Source organism: Triturus cristatus, chromosome 4_1 (genome assembly GCF_964204655.1).
Source record: "Triturus cristatus chromosome 4_1, aTriCri1.1, whole genome shotgun sequence".
In the NCBI taxonomy this organism is placed as follows: Eukaryota; Metazoa; Chordata; class Amphibia; order Caudata; family Salamandridae; genus Triturus; species Triturus cristatus.
In genome coordinates this window covers 752,991,242-753,008,106 of record NC_140585.1, presented here as the reverse complement: position 1 = coordinate 753,008,106, position 16,865 = coordinate 752,991,242, and the positions used below count along the sequence as shown (strand labels likewise).

Below are 16,865 nucleotides of genomic sequence, written 5' to 3'. Positions count from 1 at the left end.
CGCAGCTCATCTGCGCAGGTCCGGGTAATCAGTCTTCCCCTACCTCGACGACTGGCTGTTGCGGGCGGGCTCGCCCCTGGCTGTCGTCTTCCACCTCCAGACTACGGCCTACCTCCTGCATTTGCTGGGGTTCTCCATCAATGTGCCTAAGTCGCACCTGAGCCCCTCTCAGAAGCTCCCTTTCATCGGGGCGGTTCTGGATTCAACGTTGTTTTGGGTTTATCCTCCCGAGCAGCGAGTCCGGGATATTCAGGCTATGATTCCGATCTTTCAGCCTCTATCCCGGGTTTCGGTCAGGATGACCCTCTGGCTGCTGGTCCTAATGGCGCATGCCAGATGGCATTTGCGGGCTCTGCAGTGGGACCTGAAGTTCCAGTGGGCACAGCATCAGGGTGACCTGTCCGGTCACGTCCAGCTCTCGGAGGGCGCTGCACGACAGTTGCAGTGGTGGCTCACGGACCGCGATTGGGTCAGTGGCAGATCCCTCTCCCTTCCCCAACCGGAGCACATAGTGGTGACGGATGCATCCCTCCTGGGATGGGTTGGGGTGGCCACATGGGAGAGGTGGAGATCAGAGACCTCTGGTCTGCGGCGGAGTCCTGGCTCCATATCAACCTCCTGGAGCTGCGGGCGATCCGGCTTGCACTGAAGGCATTCCTTCCCTCTGTCCGGGGAAGTGTAGTGCAGGTGTTCACGGACAACACCACCGCCATGTGGTATTGCAACAAACAGGGCGGGGTGGGATACTCGACCCTATGTCAGACGGCTCTGCGCCTCTGGACATGGCTGGAACATCATGGCATTACCTTGGTGGTTCAACACCTGGCAGGTTCTCTGAACGCCAGGACGGACGTGTGAGAAAGTGCCATCTTTCTTGCATGGTATGCCCCCACTTTTTGCTGAATTGCTGAATGTACTTTGACTGAGTGTGCCCTGGACTCCTGCCAATCAGGTGCCCAGGGCCTATGTTCCATTCGCTAAAACAAACCAAACCCAAATTGGCAAACCCTGGCCACATGTCAGCCCCAGGTAAATGGTACCCTAGGTACCCAGGACCTGGTGACCAGGGAAGGCCTCTAAGCACTGCAGCACTCCTTGTGCCACCCTTAGAGGCCCTGTACCCTTACACACACACACTGCCTTTGCAGGCTGAGGGCTTGGGTGCAAGACAAAAACAAAGTCGACATGGCACACATTCCTGTGTGCCATGCCCATCACCTACACTGCCATGGCATACATCAGTCACCCCTCTAGCTGGGTGCCTTATGCCAATGGTGTGGGCACAGGAGAAGGAGCCCTGTGCACCTACAGTGCCCAGGTCCATTCCTGAGCACTGTAAGTGCAGTGCTGCCATTTAAGAGTACATGGTGCTGAGAGCTCGTCAAACATGAGCTCCACAGCACCATAATGGCAACACTAAAGGCTGAGAAGTTTGGTATCAAACTTCTCAGCACATTAAACCCACACTGATGCCAGTGTGGGATTTAATGTACTCAGCACCCCAGAGGGCATCTTAGAGGTGCCCCCTTAAACCTAACCTACAATCCACGTCTGCTCTGAGGCTGCCTGGGCTGCCACCCAGCAGACATGTTGCTGGACCCCTGGGTAGGAGAGCCCCTGCTCTCCTGGGCCTGCAACAATGCACATCCTGGGCGAGGTGCTAAATCTCCTCCCCCAGGATGGGCAGGGGGAAGCTTCAAAGGCATGCTACCTCTGTGAGCTTCCCCAGGCCCCTGCAACCCCCCACTCTGGCGGAAAGCTTTGGCCGGAAACCCCAAATAAGGACAGGGGATGTGCCAGCCTGCCAACCCCACCCCTCAGGTGGGGGAGGCGAGGTGAAGCACATCTCCAGGCTCTCGCCATCTTGAAGATAGGGAGCCCTACCCTATCAGGACTAGGCTACTGCCCCCCTCCCACAGGAGAGAGGCAGGATAGGGGGTGTACCCACCCCAGGACAGGGACCCATTGGTCCCTGCCCTTCACCTACCTGTAACGCCCCTAAATCTAGTATTTAGGTGCACCCTGAACCTTCCTTCCCCAGATTCCAGATTCAAAACTACAAAGATCAAGAAGAAAGAAGACCTGCCCTGCAGCTGCTGAAAAGAGGAAGACACCAACTGCTTTGGCCCCAGCCCTACCGGCCTGTCGACCCTCGAACCTGCTTCTGCACCAACACGGCATCTCTTGTGGCCAGCAACCTCACCAACCCCGGAGGACCTGGCTACCTTTTGGCTCTAAGCCCCTGGGACTCCCATGAGTAGAGGCTCTACTCAAAACCTACCTCTAATCCCTGGCAGCAGCCCGGAACCACGAACCCAGCACACTCTGCACCAGCCAAGCCTGGCCAGTGCCGAAGTGAACAAAGACCCTGAGGACGACCCCACGGCGACTGTGACCCCGAGTCCGGCACCCAAGGACCTCCCTCGACACTCCTGAAGAAGCCTGCAGCCTCAGAACAAGGTGCCCCCCCAACCACGATCAACAGAGGGTAAGATTTCCCGACACCAAAAGGCACCCCTGCACGCGGCGCCCCGCGGCCCCCTGTGCCCAATCCTGGGGTACCTACCTATCCTCCAACTGCCCAACTTACCTCTCGAAGCGGTGGTGGCACCTGAAGAGTCCTCGTCCCCGAGCTTGCAGTCTTTTACTAAACCGGAGATTTCCCATTGAAATCAATTGAGCGCCCGAAGGCTCAAAAGCACTTTGCACCCAGCCGCCCGAGTGGTTCTGGCAGCGAAAACTCTACACCTACTTACTTCCCCACTTGCCCTGAGTAAGTGACCAGGATCCCAGCTCCCACAGCCGTGTGGCTTGCCAGTCAGCAGCCACCAACCAAGGCCCCCCTATCCCTCATAGGATAACATTGGGCCTAACTCTCTCTGCACCCGGCCGTCCTAGAGCCGCTGAGGGTGAACCAACTGTACCTACCTGACCCTGGGGGACCCCTGAGTCTATGCCCAGAACCTCAACTCTGCCAGTCGAGTACTTACCCTTAAACCGCAAACTCTATTTTCCTCATAGGGTAACATTAAATGGCTTTTTCCTGAAATTTCTTCTAAGTGTGGACCTTTCAAATCTTGAAATATTCACCAAAAATCAGCCGAGTAACGAAAACGAAATTACTCACCTGCTCTTAGGTGAGCTCCCAGTGCTGGATCTTGGTGCCCAGCACTGACTCGGAAAAATACTTACAACTGTACTTACCCTTAACTCAATTTTCTTCCGTAGGAAACCATTGACTGTTTTTCTGTAAAATTTCTTCTAAGTGTCAATTTCTGCAATCTTTAAATATTCTTCAAAAATCGTATAATATCTGAAAACGTAATTACTTACCTGTTTTGGATAAAGGTCGCAGTACTGAGTCTAGGCACCCAGTATTGGATTACAAAAGTAACGAGAACATACTGTACCTGTAATCTGAATTTTCTTCCATAGGGAATCATTGACTGTTTCCTTTGAAATATTTTCTAAGTGTCAACTTTTAAAATAGCTAAATATTGTTTAAAAATCATTACAGTAATTAAGTCGACTTTCATCACTTGATTCCGAGTACTGACCCAGGACTGAATCTAGGATCCAGTCCTGGAATTCCAAAAGTAATCTAAAAAGTAATCTGTTGCAAATAACTTGAATTTACCATTCAGCTCAATGCATTGTTGTGTTTAAAAATAGAGTTGCCTACTGCAACCACTTGTAACTGTTTACAAAAGTCTATTGCATATTGCAAAAGTATTTATATGAAACATCTCATGCTAAGAAAGTATATTTTAAATCCAAGTGTTGGTTCTAAAATAAAACAAGCATATATTTTTTATATATAAACCATTGGCCTAGCGTTCAGTTATTGAGTGTGTGAGACCATTTGCTGACTGAGTGTGTACAACAAATGCTTTACACTGTCCTCTGGTACTGCCCTACTGCTCGACCAAGCTACCACTCTAGAGAGTAAGGTTATATCTAACTTTAACCTCTGTCAAACCCTGGGGGACTGTGGACTCTGTACACCCTGTTCCTATTAAGGAACAGTATATACAGAGCCACTTTCTCACAGGACGAACTCAGCTGCCGGTGCATGATGGATCACGAATGGCGTCTGCACTCGGACGTGGCGCAAGGTCTCTTTCAGCTGTGGGGAGAGCCTTGGTTAGATCTATTTGCCACCGAAGAGAACGCGCATTGTCATCAGTTCTGCGCATTGGAATTTCCAAGGCGGCACTTGCTCGGAGAAGCTTTTCGTCGCGAGTGGAGTTGCGGTCTGTTGTACGGCTATACCACTTCTGCCCAGAGTGCTGAAGAAGATCAGGAGCGACCGGGCCCAAGTCATGCTTGTGGCTCCGGACTGGGCTAGAAGAGTATGGTATCCCGAGCTACTCAGTATGAGCATCGATCCCCTGATCCAGCTGCCTCTTCGGGAGGATCTTCTGTCGCAGCAGCAGGGGACGGTCCTCCACCCGAGCCTGTCCAGTCTCCACCTCCATGCATGGAGATTGAGCGGCGACAGGTGACACCTTTCGATCTTCCTTCCGAAGTCTGTGATGTTATTCTGGCAGCCAGGCGTCCCTCCACTAAAATGGTATACGCCTGCCGATGGAACAGATTTGTGGCATGGTGCATAGCGAAAGCTGTAGACCCCCTTTCGGCTCCTCTTTCTGAGGTTCTTCTGTTTCTTCTGTCTTTGGCCCAGCAGGGCTCTGCTCTGGGCACTATCAAAGGTCATCTTTCTGCCGTTTCCGCCTTCCTGAGGCTTCCTGATTAGCCTTCTCTTTTTAAGTCCCCGGTTGTTAACCGTTTCATCTGAAAGAAACACGTTAGTTAGATTCCTCACCTTAGATTCCTCACCTTAGAATATCCCCAGGCGTCAGACTGGATCCGGAAGATTTTTCGTCAGCAATACCCCTTGCGCGTCGCTAGGCGTCGTCTGCGGCTCCGCGTCCGTCGTCGGCGTCGTGCGCCGGGATGACGTCGTCGGAGTACTTAGACGCCGCCCTCGCGCGCTGACGTCAGTTCTTCTTTTTTCCGCGCCAGTAAGCGCAGATCCGGGAGAGCTACCCCTTTTAGTCCTTTTTGACTAAATCTTTTTGATCATTTTTGATCCTTGTCTGTCGACATCTGGTGCCGGTAGGATGCCTGGGTTCAAGGCTTGTGAAGATTGTCATCGACTGATGTCGGTGACCGATCACCACCGCCGGTGCCTCTACTGCTTAGGCCTCGACCACGACGCGGAGTCGTGCAACGACTGTCAGGCCCTGACTTCGAAGGCTAGGCGGGAGCGGTCCCGCAAGCTTCTGGAGCTTCGCCACTCGGCTCCGCGTCGTGCGCGATCCCGGTCCAGGAGGAGGTCCAAGGATCGCTCGCGGAGCCCTAGCCGACGCCACCATCGCTCGTCGGGCTCCAAGTCGTCGGGTAAGTCTAAACACTCTAAGAAGTCGAAGCGGCGACATCGCTCTTCGGACTCCCCTCGCCGGTCGCGCGACTCGGCCGAGGGTCCAAGTGGTTCCACCCCCGCGGCTCCGGCGGAGCCGCAGGTGCCGCGTCCGCCCCCATACCTTCCGGTCCCTGGGGCTGACGCGGCGCCGGCGGAGATCAGTGCCTTCCTCTCGGCCATGAGGAGCCTGGCCCCGCCGTCGACGCCCGCTGGCGCGCCTTCGGGCCCCGCGGACTCGACTGGGCGACCTCGCGTGCCGGCGGCTCCGGCCCCGGCGCCGTCGACGACTCCGGTCTCGACGCCGCAGGTCCCCGCGGGGCCCTTGCCTGGGCCCCAGTCGACGCCGGTTGACCTTGTCACTCCTCCACCGGCGCCGACGCCTGAACCACCGACGCCGTCACCGGCGCCGCCGACGCCGACGCCTGTGACGCCGACGCCCCGGTTTAGCCCTCATCCGGACCCGACGCCGGCACGGCGTCCGCCGACGCCGCATCCGACGCCGCTTGAGACCTACCATCTCTACAGTCCGGTTCCGATCATTCCTCCTGTTTATCAGGAATCGGAAGAAGGGGGCGACTGGGAGGGGTTCGAGGACCCTCTGGCTGTTCAGTCACAGCTTTCTCAGGACTGGGCGGATGAACTGGGGGAGGCCAGCGGACTGGACACCTCGCCAGACGCTGGATTCACTTCTCCTCCGACCGTGGCTTCGGAGGAGGGTGCAGCATTTTCTGTGGTGCTGCGCAAGGCGGCTGAGGCCCTTGGGCTCGAGTTGCCTGCCGTGGCTGTGAGGACCAACATCCTCACTGAGGTGCTTCAAACCTCAGCAAGCTCCACTGAGCCTCTGCTGCCGTTCAACGAGGCCCTCACTGACGTTCTGCAGGGCACCTGGTCCAAGCCCTCCACAGTTCCTCCTGTGGATAGGAACGTTGCCAGGCGCCACCGCCCTGCTCCGGGCGACCCCAGTTTCCTGTCCCAACACCCCACCCCCGAGAGTCTGGTTATCCAGGCCTCTACTTCCCAGTCCTCCTTCCCGACCGCTCCGCCGGACCGGGATTCCAAGAGACTCGAGCAGTTTGGCAAGAAACTGTTCTCGTCCCTTAGTTTGGGCCTGCGGTCCTTAAATACCGCCTGTCTCTTGGACCGTTATTCCCATTCCCTGTGGGATACGGTGGAGGGCGTGCTGCCCCTGTGTCCGGAGGAGGTCCGGACGCGTCTTACCCAGGCTTTGGCCGATGGGAGGGATGCAGCACGGCACGCCATAAGATGTGGGCTTGACACCACGGACTCGCTAGGTCGGGCGATTTCCACCACGGTGGCGCTCCGCCGCCACGCCTGGATGCGGTCCACGTCATTTTCCGGGGATGTCCAGAACACCCTCATGGACATGCCCTTTGATGGCACTCGCCTGTTTGGTGAGAAGGCGGACAGTGCGCTGAACCGTTTTAAGGACTCCCGGGCTACGGCCAAGTCCTTGGGCCTCTCGGCTCCGCGGGCGCACACCTCCGCTTTTCGCCCCTTTCGTGGCCAAGGAAGGGGCGCCTCCTCACGTCCGCAAAGCCACCAGCCGCAGAACCAACCTGCGCGCGGTCGCGGACGTGGCTTCCGCCGTGGCGGAAATGGAGGACGACGTGGTCAGCCCACATCCACCCCGGCAGCATCCGCCTCAAAGCCTTCCTAGTCCGAGCTTTCAGGCCCATTCCACGCCAGTGGGCGGCAGAGTTCGCCATCACCTGCTCCACTGGCGGTCCATAACATCGGACAGGTGGGTGCTGCAAATCGTCCGAAGGGGCTACTCCCTCCCCTTCGAGACGACCCCTCCAGCCATGCCACCACAGCACCACCGTATCTCGGGGGATCATTTGGATCTTCTCCGCGAGGAAGTTTCGGCTCTCTTGGCCAAGGGGGCCGTCGAGCGCGTTCCGGGTCCAGAAGTAGGTCGTGGTTGTTATTCCCACTACTTTCTGGTTCCCAAGAAGGGCAAGGGGGGCCTGCGCCCTATCTTGGACCTCCGGAACGTCAATGCCTTCCTCCGAAAGGAAAGGTTCAAGATGCTAACGTTGGCTCAGGTTTTAGCTGCCCTAGACCCTGGAGACTGGATGGTAGCGTTGGACTTGCAGGACGCATATTTCCATATCCCCGTCCTGCCGGCCCACCGGCGTTACCTGCGGTTCACGGTGGGCCAAGAGCACTTTCAGTTTACCGTGCTCCCCTTCGGCCTCACCAGTGCCCCTCGGGTGTTCACGAAAGTGATGGCGGTGGTCGCAGCTCATCTGCGCAGATCAGGGGTCCCTGTCTTCCCCTATCTCGACGACTGGTTGTTGAAGGCGGGCTCGCCCCAGGCAGTCGTCTCCCACCTCCAGACTACGGCGGATCTCCTGCATTTGCTGGGGTTTTCCATCAACGTGCCGAAGTCACACTTGAGTCCCTCTCAGAAGCTCCTCTTCATCGGAGCGGTTCTCGATTCGGCGCAGTTCCGGGTCCATCCTCCGGAACAGCGGGTCCGGGATATACAGGCCCTGATTCCCATCTTTCGGCCTCTATCCCGGGTTTCGGTCAGGCTAGTGTTGCGGCTTCTGGGGCTGATGGCCTCCTGCATCCTACTAGTGCATCACGCCAGGCGGCGCATGCGGGCTCTGCAGTGGGACCTGAAGTTTCAGTGGGCCCAGCATCACGGCAACCTGTCCGACCATGTCTTGATCTCGGAGGGTACTGCACAGCAGTTGCAGTGGTGGCTCACGGACCGCGAGTGGGTCAAGGGCAAGAGCCTCTCCCTTCCCCAACCGGAGCATGTCGTAGTGACGGATGCGTCCCTCCTGGGATGGGGTGGCCATATGGGAGAGGCGGAGATCAGAGGCCTCTGGTCTCCGGCGGAGTCTCGTCTCCACATCAACCTGTTGGAGTTGAGAGCGATCCGGCTTGCACTGAAAGCCTTCCTTCCCTCTGTCAGGGGAAGTGTCGTGCAGGTGTTCACGGACAACACCACCGCCATGTGGTACTGCAACAAACAGGGCGGGGTGGGGTCGTGGACCCTTTGTCAGGAGGCTCTGCGCCTCTGGACATGGCTGGAACACCAGGGCGTCACCCTGGTGGTTCAACATCTGGCGGGCTCTCTGAACGCCAGAGCAGACGAACTCAGCCGCCGGTGCATAATGGATCACGAATGGCGTCTGAACTCCGAAGTGGTGCAAGGCCTCTTTCAGCAGTGGGGAGAGCCTTGGTTAGATCTATTCGCCACCGAAGAGAACGCGCAATGTCAGCAGTTCTGCGCGTTGGAATTTCCAAGGCGGCACTCGCTCGGCGACGCTTTTCGTCACGAGTGGAGTTGCGGTCTGTTGTACGCCTTTCCGCCTATGCCACTTCTGCCCAGAGTGCTGAAGAAGATCCGGCGCGACCGGGCCCAAGTCATCTTGGTGGCTCCGGATTGGGCACGAAGATACTGGTATCCCGAGCTACTCAGTCTGTTGACCGATCCCCCGATACGTCTGCCCCTTCGGGAGGATCTTCTGTCGCAGCAGCAGGGGACGGTCCTCCACCCGAACCTGTCCAGCCTCCACCTCCATGCGTGGAGATTGAGCGGCGGCAGTTGATGCCATTTGACTTGCCTCCTGAAGTCTGTGATATCATTCTGGCAGCCAGGCGTCCCTCCACAAAGTCGGTATACGCCTGCCGGTGGAACAAATTTGTGGCATGGTGCACAGCAAAGGCTGTGGATCCCCTTTCCGCCCCTCTTTCTGAGGTTCTCCTCTTTCTTCTTTTTCTGGCCCGGCAGGGCTCTGCCCTGGGCACCCTGAAAGGTTATCTTGCTGCCATCTCCGCCTTCTTGCGGCTTCCTGATCAGCCTTCTCTTTTCAAGTCCCCTGTGGTTACACGCTTTCTCAAAGGCATTACACACACGTTCCCTCCTGTCCCTTTTGTAATGCCTCAGTGGGACTTGAATCTGGTTTTGACATTCCTGATGTGCGCTCCCTTCGAGCCTCTTCACAATTGCCCTCTTCGTCTTCTAACTCTAAAGACTGCTTTTCTGGTAGCCATCACCTCGGCTAGACGGGTGAGTGAGCTCCAGGCTTTATCTTCAAAGCCTCCTTTTCGATCTGTTCATCCAGACAAGGTTGTCCTTCGGCCTCGTCCCTCCTTTCTTCCTAAAGTGGTGACCCCATTTCACCTTGGGCAGTCTGTCACCTTGCCCACCTTCTTTCCGCCTCCGCATCCTTCCAAAGAGGAAGAGAGGCTCCACCGTCTGGACCCAAAACGTGCGCTCTCCTTTTATCTGGACCGCACCAAACAGTTCCGGGTGGACGACCAGCTTTTTGTTGGGTACGTGGGCGCTAAGAAGGGGAAAGCTGTGCACAAACGAACCATCTCTCGGTGGGTCGTTTTGTGTATAAAAATCTGCTATTCCTTGGCTAAAAAGGACCCTCCTGTTGGGCTGCGCGCCCATTCTACTCGGGCCACAGCGGCTACTACTGCTTTGGGACGGGGTGTCCCTTTGCAGGACATCTGTCAGGTGGCAACGTGGGCTTCGCTACACACGTTTGCCAGGCATTATTGCCTTGACAGCCAAGTCCGGAGGGATGGCTTCTTTGGCCGTTCTGTCCTCCAGGACTTTCTGGTGTGATCTTGGTTCGCAGACCCACCACCGGGGATGGTATTGCTTGGGTATCTATTCTAAGGTGAGGAATCTAACTAACGTGTTTCTTTCAGATGAACAAGTTACTAACCTTCGGTAACGATGTATCTGTAAGAAACATTAGTTAGTTAGATTCCTCACCGACCCACCCATCCTCCCCGTTCTGCGAACTGACATCTAGGGTTAAGGTTGTCCTTTCAGGCCCCTAGATTTTATTTTTGGCACCAGTGTCGGTCTTTGCATGGCTCTGCGTTCCTGGCGCGGAAGGCTATGTACAAGAACTGACGTCAGCGCGCGAGGGCGGCGTCTAAGTACTCCGACGACGTCATCCCGGCGCACGACGCCGACGACGGACGCGGAGCCGCAGACGACGCCTAGCGACGCGCAAGGGGTATTGCTGACGAAAAATCTTCCGGATCCAGTCTGACGCCTGGGGATATTCTAAGGTGAGGAATCTAAGGTGAGGAATCTAACTAACTAATGTTTCTTACAGATACATCGTTACCGAAGGTTAGTAACTTGTTCCTCAAAGGCATTACACACACGTTTCCTCCCGTGCCTTTCATAATGCCTCAGTGGAACTTGAATCTTGTCTTGACTTTTCTGATGTGTGCTCCCTTTGAGCCTCTTCATAACTGTCCTTTGCGTCTTCTTACTCTCAATACTGCTTTTCTGGTTGCTATCACCTCTGACAGAAGAGTGAGTGAGCTCCAGGCTCTTTCTTCCAAACCTCCTTTCCTTTCTGTTCACCCGGACAAGATGGTTTTACGGACCCGTCCTTCTTTCTTGCCAAAGGTTGTTACGCCCTTTCACTTCGGGCAGACCATCACTTTGCCCACCTTCTTTCCACCTACGCATCCTTCCGGGGAAGAGGAGCGGCTCCACCGTCTGGACCCAAAACGTGTGTTTGCTTTCTATCTGCAGCGTACACAACAGTTCCGGGTGGATGATCAACTCTTTGTTGGTTACGTGGGTGCCAAGAAAGGTTGGGCTGTGCACAAACGAACCATTTCCCGGTGGGTTGTTTTGTGCATCAAAGCATGTTACTCCTTGGCCAAGAAGGAGCCTCCTGTGGGGCTGTGTGCCCATTCGACCAGGGCAACTGCATCTACTACTACCTGGGGACGCGGTGTTCCCTTGCAGGATATTTGTCAGGCAGCTATGTGGGCCTCGCTGCACACGTTTACCAAGCACCACTGCGGTGACAGGCCCCGGAGGGACGGCTTCTTTGGCCGTTCTGTGCTCCGTGACTTTTTGGTGTAATCTTGTAAGTAGACCCACCACCGGAGTTGGTATTGCTGGGGTATCTAGTCTAAGGTAAGAAATCTATCACTAACATGTCTCTTTCAGATGCACAGGTTACTACTTGTGTAACGATATATCTGTAAGAGACATTAATTAGTGATAGATTCCTTACCGCCCCACCCATCCTCCCCGTTCTGCGGACTAATTACTAGGGTTAAGGTCATCCCTTTAGGGCCCTAGTTTTATGCAGCTATGGTCAGTGTCTGGCATGGCTCTGCGTTTCGGCGCGGAAAGTCGTGTACAGAACTTTAGTCAGCGCGCATGGGAGGCACCTATGTAGTCTCCGTGACGTCATTCTGGCGCGTACGACGCCACTGACGGACGCGGAGCCGCACGACGCCACCTACTGACGCGCAGGGGTACTGCTAAGCAGAAAACTTTCTGGATCCAGTCTGACACCTGGGGATTATTCTAAGGTAAGGAATCTATCACTAACTAACGTCTCTTACAGATATATCGTTACACTAGTAGTAACTTGTGCATTTGTGCTGCGTCCGAGCATTACAACAATTAACATCTGTATAGATTTTACAGGCACTCTTAGTTTATCTGTCTGTATTCCCATATATAGTTATGTTGTTTTAATGTCCATTTGTGTGTTTTCTATTTACAGCATCTTCTTCACCAGTACTGTGGAGTGTTTTTTGTTCCCCTTGCGCTAATGATGATAAACGATGACTCTGCCAAGTGCAAGAAAATGGCATCCTTGACAATCAAATCTTTACTCAGCAAAATTAACACTGAAAATCAAGACTTGATGTTCTCTTTGGTTACAACCTGGTTCAGTAATAAAAAGGTACATTCCGTTTAAGAATTAAACAAGTGATATTTATGATGGTATAAAACTTTTTTAATTTGTTTGCTGTTTGGATAAACCTATGTTTGGTGCTCCAGTCATTTTCAGGTTTTCATTGCTGGCATCTGATTGTGAACATATTCCAAACACCCAAATGTTGATGGAGAACAATTTGTCCCTTGGTGGGATACTTGTTGGTTAAACTGAACACTTTACCTAACTACTGGCAATCACTCTGGTAGCATCCCAACCCATCATTCGTTTGCTGATCATGCCACCTCAGTTTGGACCCAGTCCTATGCAAATCAGCCTTGACCCTGCTCATCATGGGAACAGTCCATCCTGAACTAAATCTCCTCGCATTCTACCAAAAGGCTATCTATATGATGGAGCATGCGGTTCCCCCCAGCGTGCTTCTGAGCCTTTTTAATTTTGGGGGATTTTGCAACCGCCACCCCAGTCCCGCAATCGACAGCGTTTCTCTTACCCATTTTTAAACTAAAAAAAAAAAAACTTTTCTCAGGGCAACACCCATATAAAAAAAAGTATACAGCACTAAGACCGAATAAGCAAGGTGTCGAACTAGTGATACAAAGTGTCCAGAGAGCTGGTCCTCTTCAAACTTGTTATGCAAATATTGTGCAGGGCGTACACAGTTCCTTAGGTATCCAAGATGTAATCCTTAAGGGGGTGTCCCAGCTCAGCCTCTTCCAGGTTCTAACAGGCGTAGCTGGGCCCAGGCGCGTTCTGCGCCGCGTAGGGAGAGGCCTCACTATGGCCCGCCTCCCTGTGACAGTTGCGGCATGTTTGGGGTAAATGAGCACCCTGGGACTGGGAGTCACACCAGGGTGTCCACAGAGCAGGAAAACTGACAGCCCCCACCAGCAAAGCCCCCTGTGTCTAATGCCCCTACTAGACATAATGCCAATATGATCTTGTACACCAATGCATCAATTACTTTAACCAGCCTAAATCCAACTAATTTAGCTAGCACTTTTATTTTAAGGGTAATGAGTGAGAGTGGATGGTATGATTGGCACGGAACTGAACAGTTTGCCTGCCCAGTTTGAGCAAAACAGATATTGTGGATGATTGCAATCAATTGGCAACGTCTTTCTATCACTGTCTGCTTCATCATATCTAGTTAGTGGGGTGAGCCTAAGGAGCTGGAAAGTTTAAGGAACTCTGGGGAAACCATTTGAACTGAAAGATGAAGGTATAGCTCTTTCCTATCTGTACCAGAAAGTTCCAGTAGCAAGAGATGGCTCGCCAGTGGGGACCATAATTCCTGCTCTGGCAGAGCACAAGCCTTGTAGGGAGACCTGTAATATTTAGCTCTCCAATCCCATTTGCCTCAGTTTTAAATGCTATAAAGGTGTTTTGCGTACCTCGCATGGCTCTAGCTTTGGCCTCAATATTAGCTAGCCAGTATAAGAGCTTTCTAGATTAATCACTAAGTTTGCATACTCACCTGTAGAATACAATTCAAGTTATTCTAGCTGAATATAATGCAAGTTTCCTAACGTCTTGTTCATCCAAAGCTACTGCAAGGACCTGTTCTCTCCTGTGACTATATACATTTTTTCGAGCTCAAGTATTTTTGCTTCGGGCCTTGCTACCTTTTTCTTCCCTGGTTCTCTCTTTTGTGTGTCAAGATGAGCCTTGACCCTGCCCCTTACCTTCACTTTGTGCATGCTGAGGGAACTGGCCTGTTACTCATTTAGAAGTGTGTTTGTTTTTCAGTTCTCAGATTGTAAACAAACTCTTTGTCCAACAGCTACAACACGTTTTGCTGGCAAAAGCTGATGTATGCCCTTCTCCCATTCAACATCCTTTTCCACAGGTGAATGATCAAAAAATCCCAATAACAGAAACCCTGACCCCCCTCTGAGCGGGCAGTGTTCCTGTGAGAGCCTGATGACAATGCTTCATGAGCACCTAGATCCCTAATGACTCCGTTAAAGTTGCCCCGAGTACTGTTAGTGTGTGGTCTGCTACCATGCCTGTCACCAATAAATAGCAACTGGGGCTGGCAGTATTTACTTTTCTGACCAACATGGGGATTGTTCACCGTAAGAGAATTGTCATTAAACTGGACCTTCTTAGAATTCGATTTTGAAACACTCTATCAAAACCATAATATCCTAGGAAAGTGTACCTACACTGCATTAAATGTGTTTCTTGCAGAAACAATACGTCTGATAAATCATTCTTTGCTTATTGTAGAACTGCTTGTCCGGGAGCCCATTCACAGTAATAATGTGATAGCAAGTGTAGTTACCTTGATGTGCCATATTGATAAATTAGTTGCTTCAGAAATTGGAGTAGTTTTGAACTTTCAGTTCTAAATATCATCAACTCTATTATCAGTACACTAATATTATTAACAGCACTCCTTCCTACTCCCATCTTCTCTACACTTCCATCCCAGAAGCACCTGTCGCCCCTAACAGGTTCTATAAACTATGGGAAAAACTGAGATATCTCTTCCTGTGTTTTGAGGCCATGTAGATTATGTTGTTTAATCTCCCTTCCTCCGTCAACTCACCTAGAGCATAATCAGCTCGATTACGGGCTGCTCACCTCACCCATCTTTTGAAATCCGCAAATTAGTTACAGACCACGTTCAACATGTGGGGTTCAAATGTGCTGTCTCACCAGACTGCTGTTTTTCCTCCCTACATCCTGAAAAACTTTCCAGTCTTCCAGGACCACTGGTTGTTTTGCAGGCTGTGTCCTTTGCCCGGCTTCGACCCCCAACTGATTATTCCGGGTCTCTCGACTGTGGGAGCGGCTCCACAACTTTATCCTCAGCCATGTCAATGTGGACATTGCTATTGTGAAGCTCCTTCTTTTCTCCTATCCAATCTCATGCCAGTTCAGGATTTTAAAAAAAGTAAGACTTGTTTTGAAACACCAATTTCAGTTTTGCTGGATACAGGAGCTTGTGTTCCAGCTTCATTGTCCTGAGTTTTTGTATGACTCCAGTGAATGTTTTCCGTAGCTGCACATGTATGGTTTAGTCTGGACAAATCATAAGTCTTGTCAATATATAGAGGTTGTCCCCTTTGGTTCTTGCCACTTTCAGAATTGAGTTACTGTCAGTGTAGTTAAGTAGTCGTACCATTAGGGGCCGCCGCTGCAGAGCCCCCAGTGGAGGCTTGAGTGCAGGAACTTGCTGTGCCCTTATGAAAACTAAGCATGATGAGTGAATGTCTGCTGACACACAGGATCATAGTTATTGTTTTACCAAGTATTCCACACTGTGTCTGTGTTGGGCTCTGCCTCAGGTTTCTCAATCTCCCTTCTGAAGTTTTGACCTGAAGTGCAAATGTCTCCTGCATGTTGTGCTTGAAACTGGGCTCTGTTTACCTCCAGTCCCTCTGAATGACCCAGAGACCTGGAATCTTTACTCGGTGTTCCTGACTAGCAGCTGCAGAGTTAGCTCCCATGCTGCTTGTTGGATAACCCTGATCTGGAGTGAACGTGACATTTGGTAGTCATTCAGTTTCCAAATTTTGATGATGAAGGAATGCATTTCAAGTATGGGACCTCTCTGCAATGTGTGCCTTCGTCTCTAAATATGTGTATATGGTTGATCGTTACAGGTGCAAAAAAAGAATGCAGAGCAGTTAGTTATTTTCAAAATGTCTTCCTCCTACAAACATATACTGATAATGTCTTGGTGCGCATGTGGAATACCTATAGAGAGGTGCTTTTTAAGACCCTTTAAAAGTAAGGGCAGGCCTTTTCAGAGAGCTGCTGGTACTGTACATTACTATCGTATTAGCTCTGCTGATATGTTCAGATGTGCCGGTTCTAATGCAGTGGTGAGAGAGGTTCATGAAGTATATATCGAATAGGCAGTCTAAGAGCTGCAAATTGCTATTAGCTTCCCCCGTGCCCCTTTCCCATTCCTCTAACTCTGAATTTAGTTCTCAGTTTTCAGCACTGTAGTTCTGAAAAAAAATAAAGATAGATGGGCAATCTTGTCTTGTCCACCAGTTGACACCAGTTGTATCAACTCTTAACATTTCTTTTCACTGTGCAGTCAGTACTAGCATTACATTGTGTTTGTGATGTTTGCCAACAGCCCTCACATAGAAGATTGGCTGCCCAGGCGTGTGGTTTATTTGTTGAAGCTGAAGGAGTCGAATTTGAGAGAAGACTTGGAGCTATTCTTCCACTTATTGAAAAAGAAATTAATCCATCAAAATTTGAAAATGTAAGTAGTGTTTCAATGTAAAAAATGTTAAGGCATAATCTAGACAAACACAAATAATTGGGCAAAGGACATGATTTGGGTTCAGTTTGTTTGCTGTCACATATAAACACATGGATTTAAAAAAAAATATTTTGATGATGGTACATTACAATTATTCCTTGCTTGTGAACCATAATGTTGAGAAAGACCTCCAGAGCATTAAAATGAATTCGCACCAGGAAGAAAAGGGGATGATTTACCATGTCAAGAGTTTTATTGCTCCTTGCATATTGAGAGAAATGTTCAACAGCTGACTGTTGTGACATACACTATTGCATAAACGTGTCTACTCTGTGAGATCCAGTTTTGGAGAGCAGACTGCCAGCTGTGTGCTAACCTGCAGCTCTTTTCTCTGGTCTGGACTCCTGGAAATGGCATATTGTGAACTTGACTGAGCTTAATGCTTGATGGCTTGTTGTGAAGTTTTAAATAGACTTGGCTGTAAGTC

The 16,865-nt window shown here is 51.6% G+C and overlaps 1 protein-coding gene across 1 annotated transcript in view; it reads left to right on the top strand.

The window, feature by feature from the left end:
• Positions 1–16,865, top strand: part of UTP20 (UTP20 small subunit processome component) — a 1,051,825-nt gene that overhangs the window by 903,206 nt on the left and 131,754 nt on the right. Inside the window, exons 54-55 of the mRNA XM_085653318.1 lie at positions 11,971–12,153; positions 16,247–16,378. Of these exons, the coding sequence (XP_085509444.1) occupies positions 11,971–12,153; positions 16,247–16,378 (315 nt within the window). The remainder of the gene's footprint in view (positions 1–11,970; positions 12,154–16,246; positions 16,379–16,865) is intronic.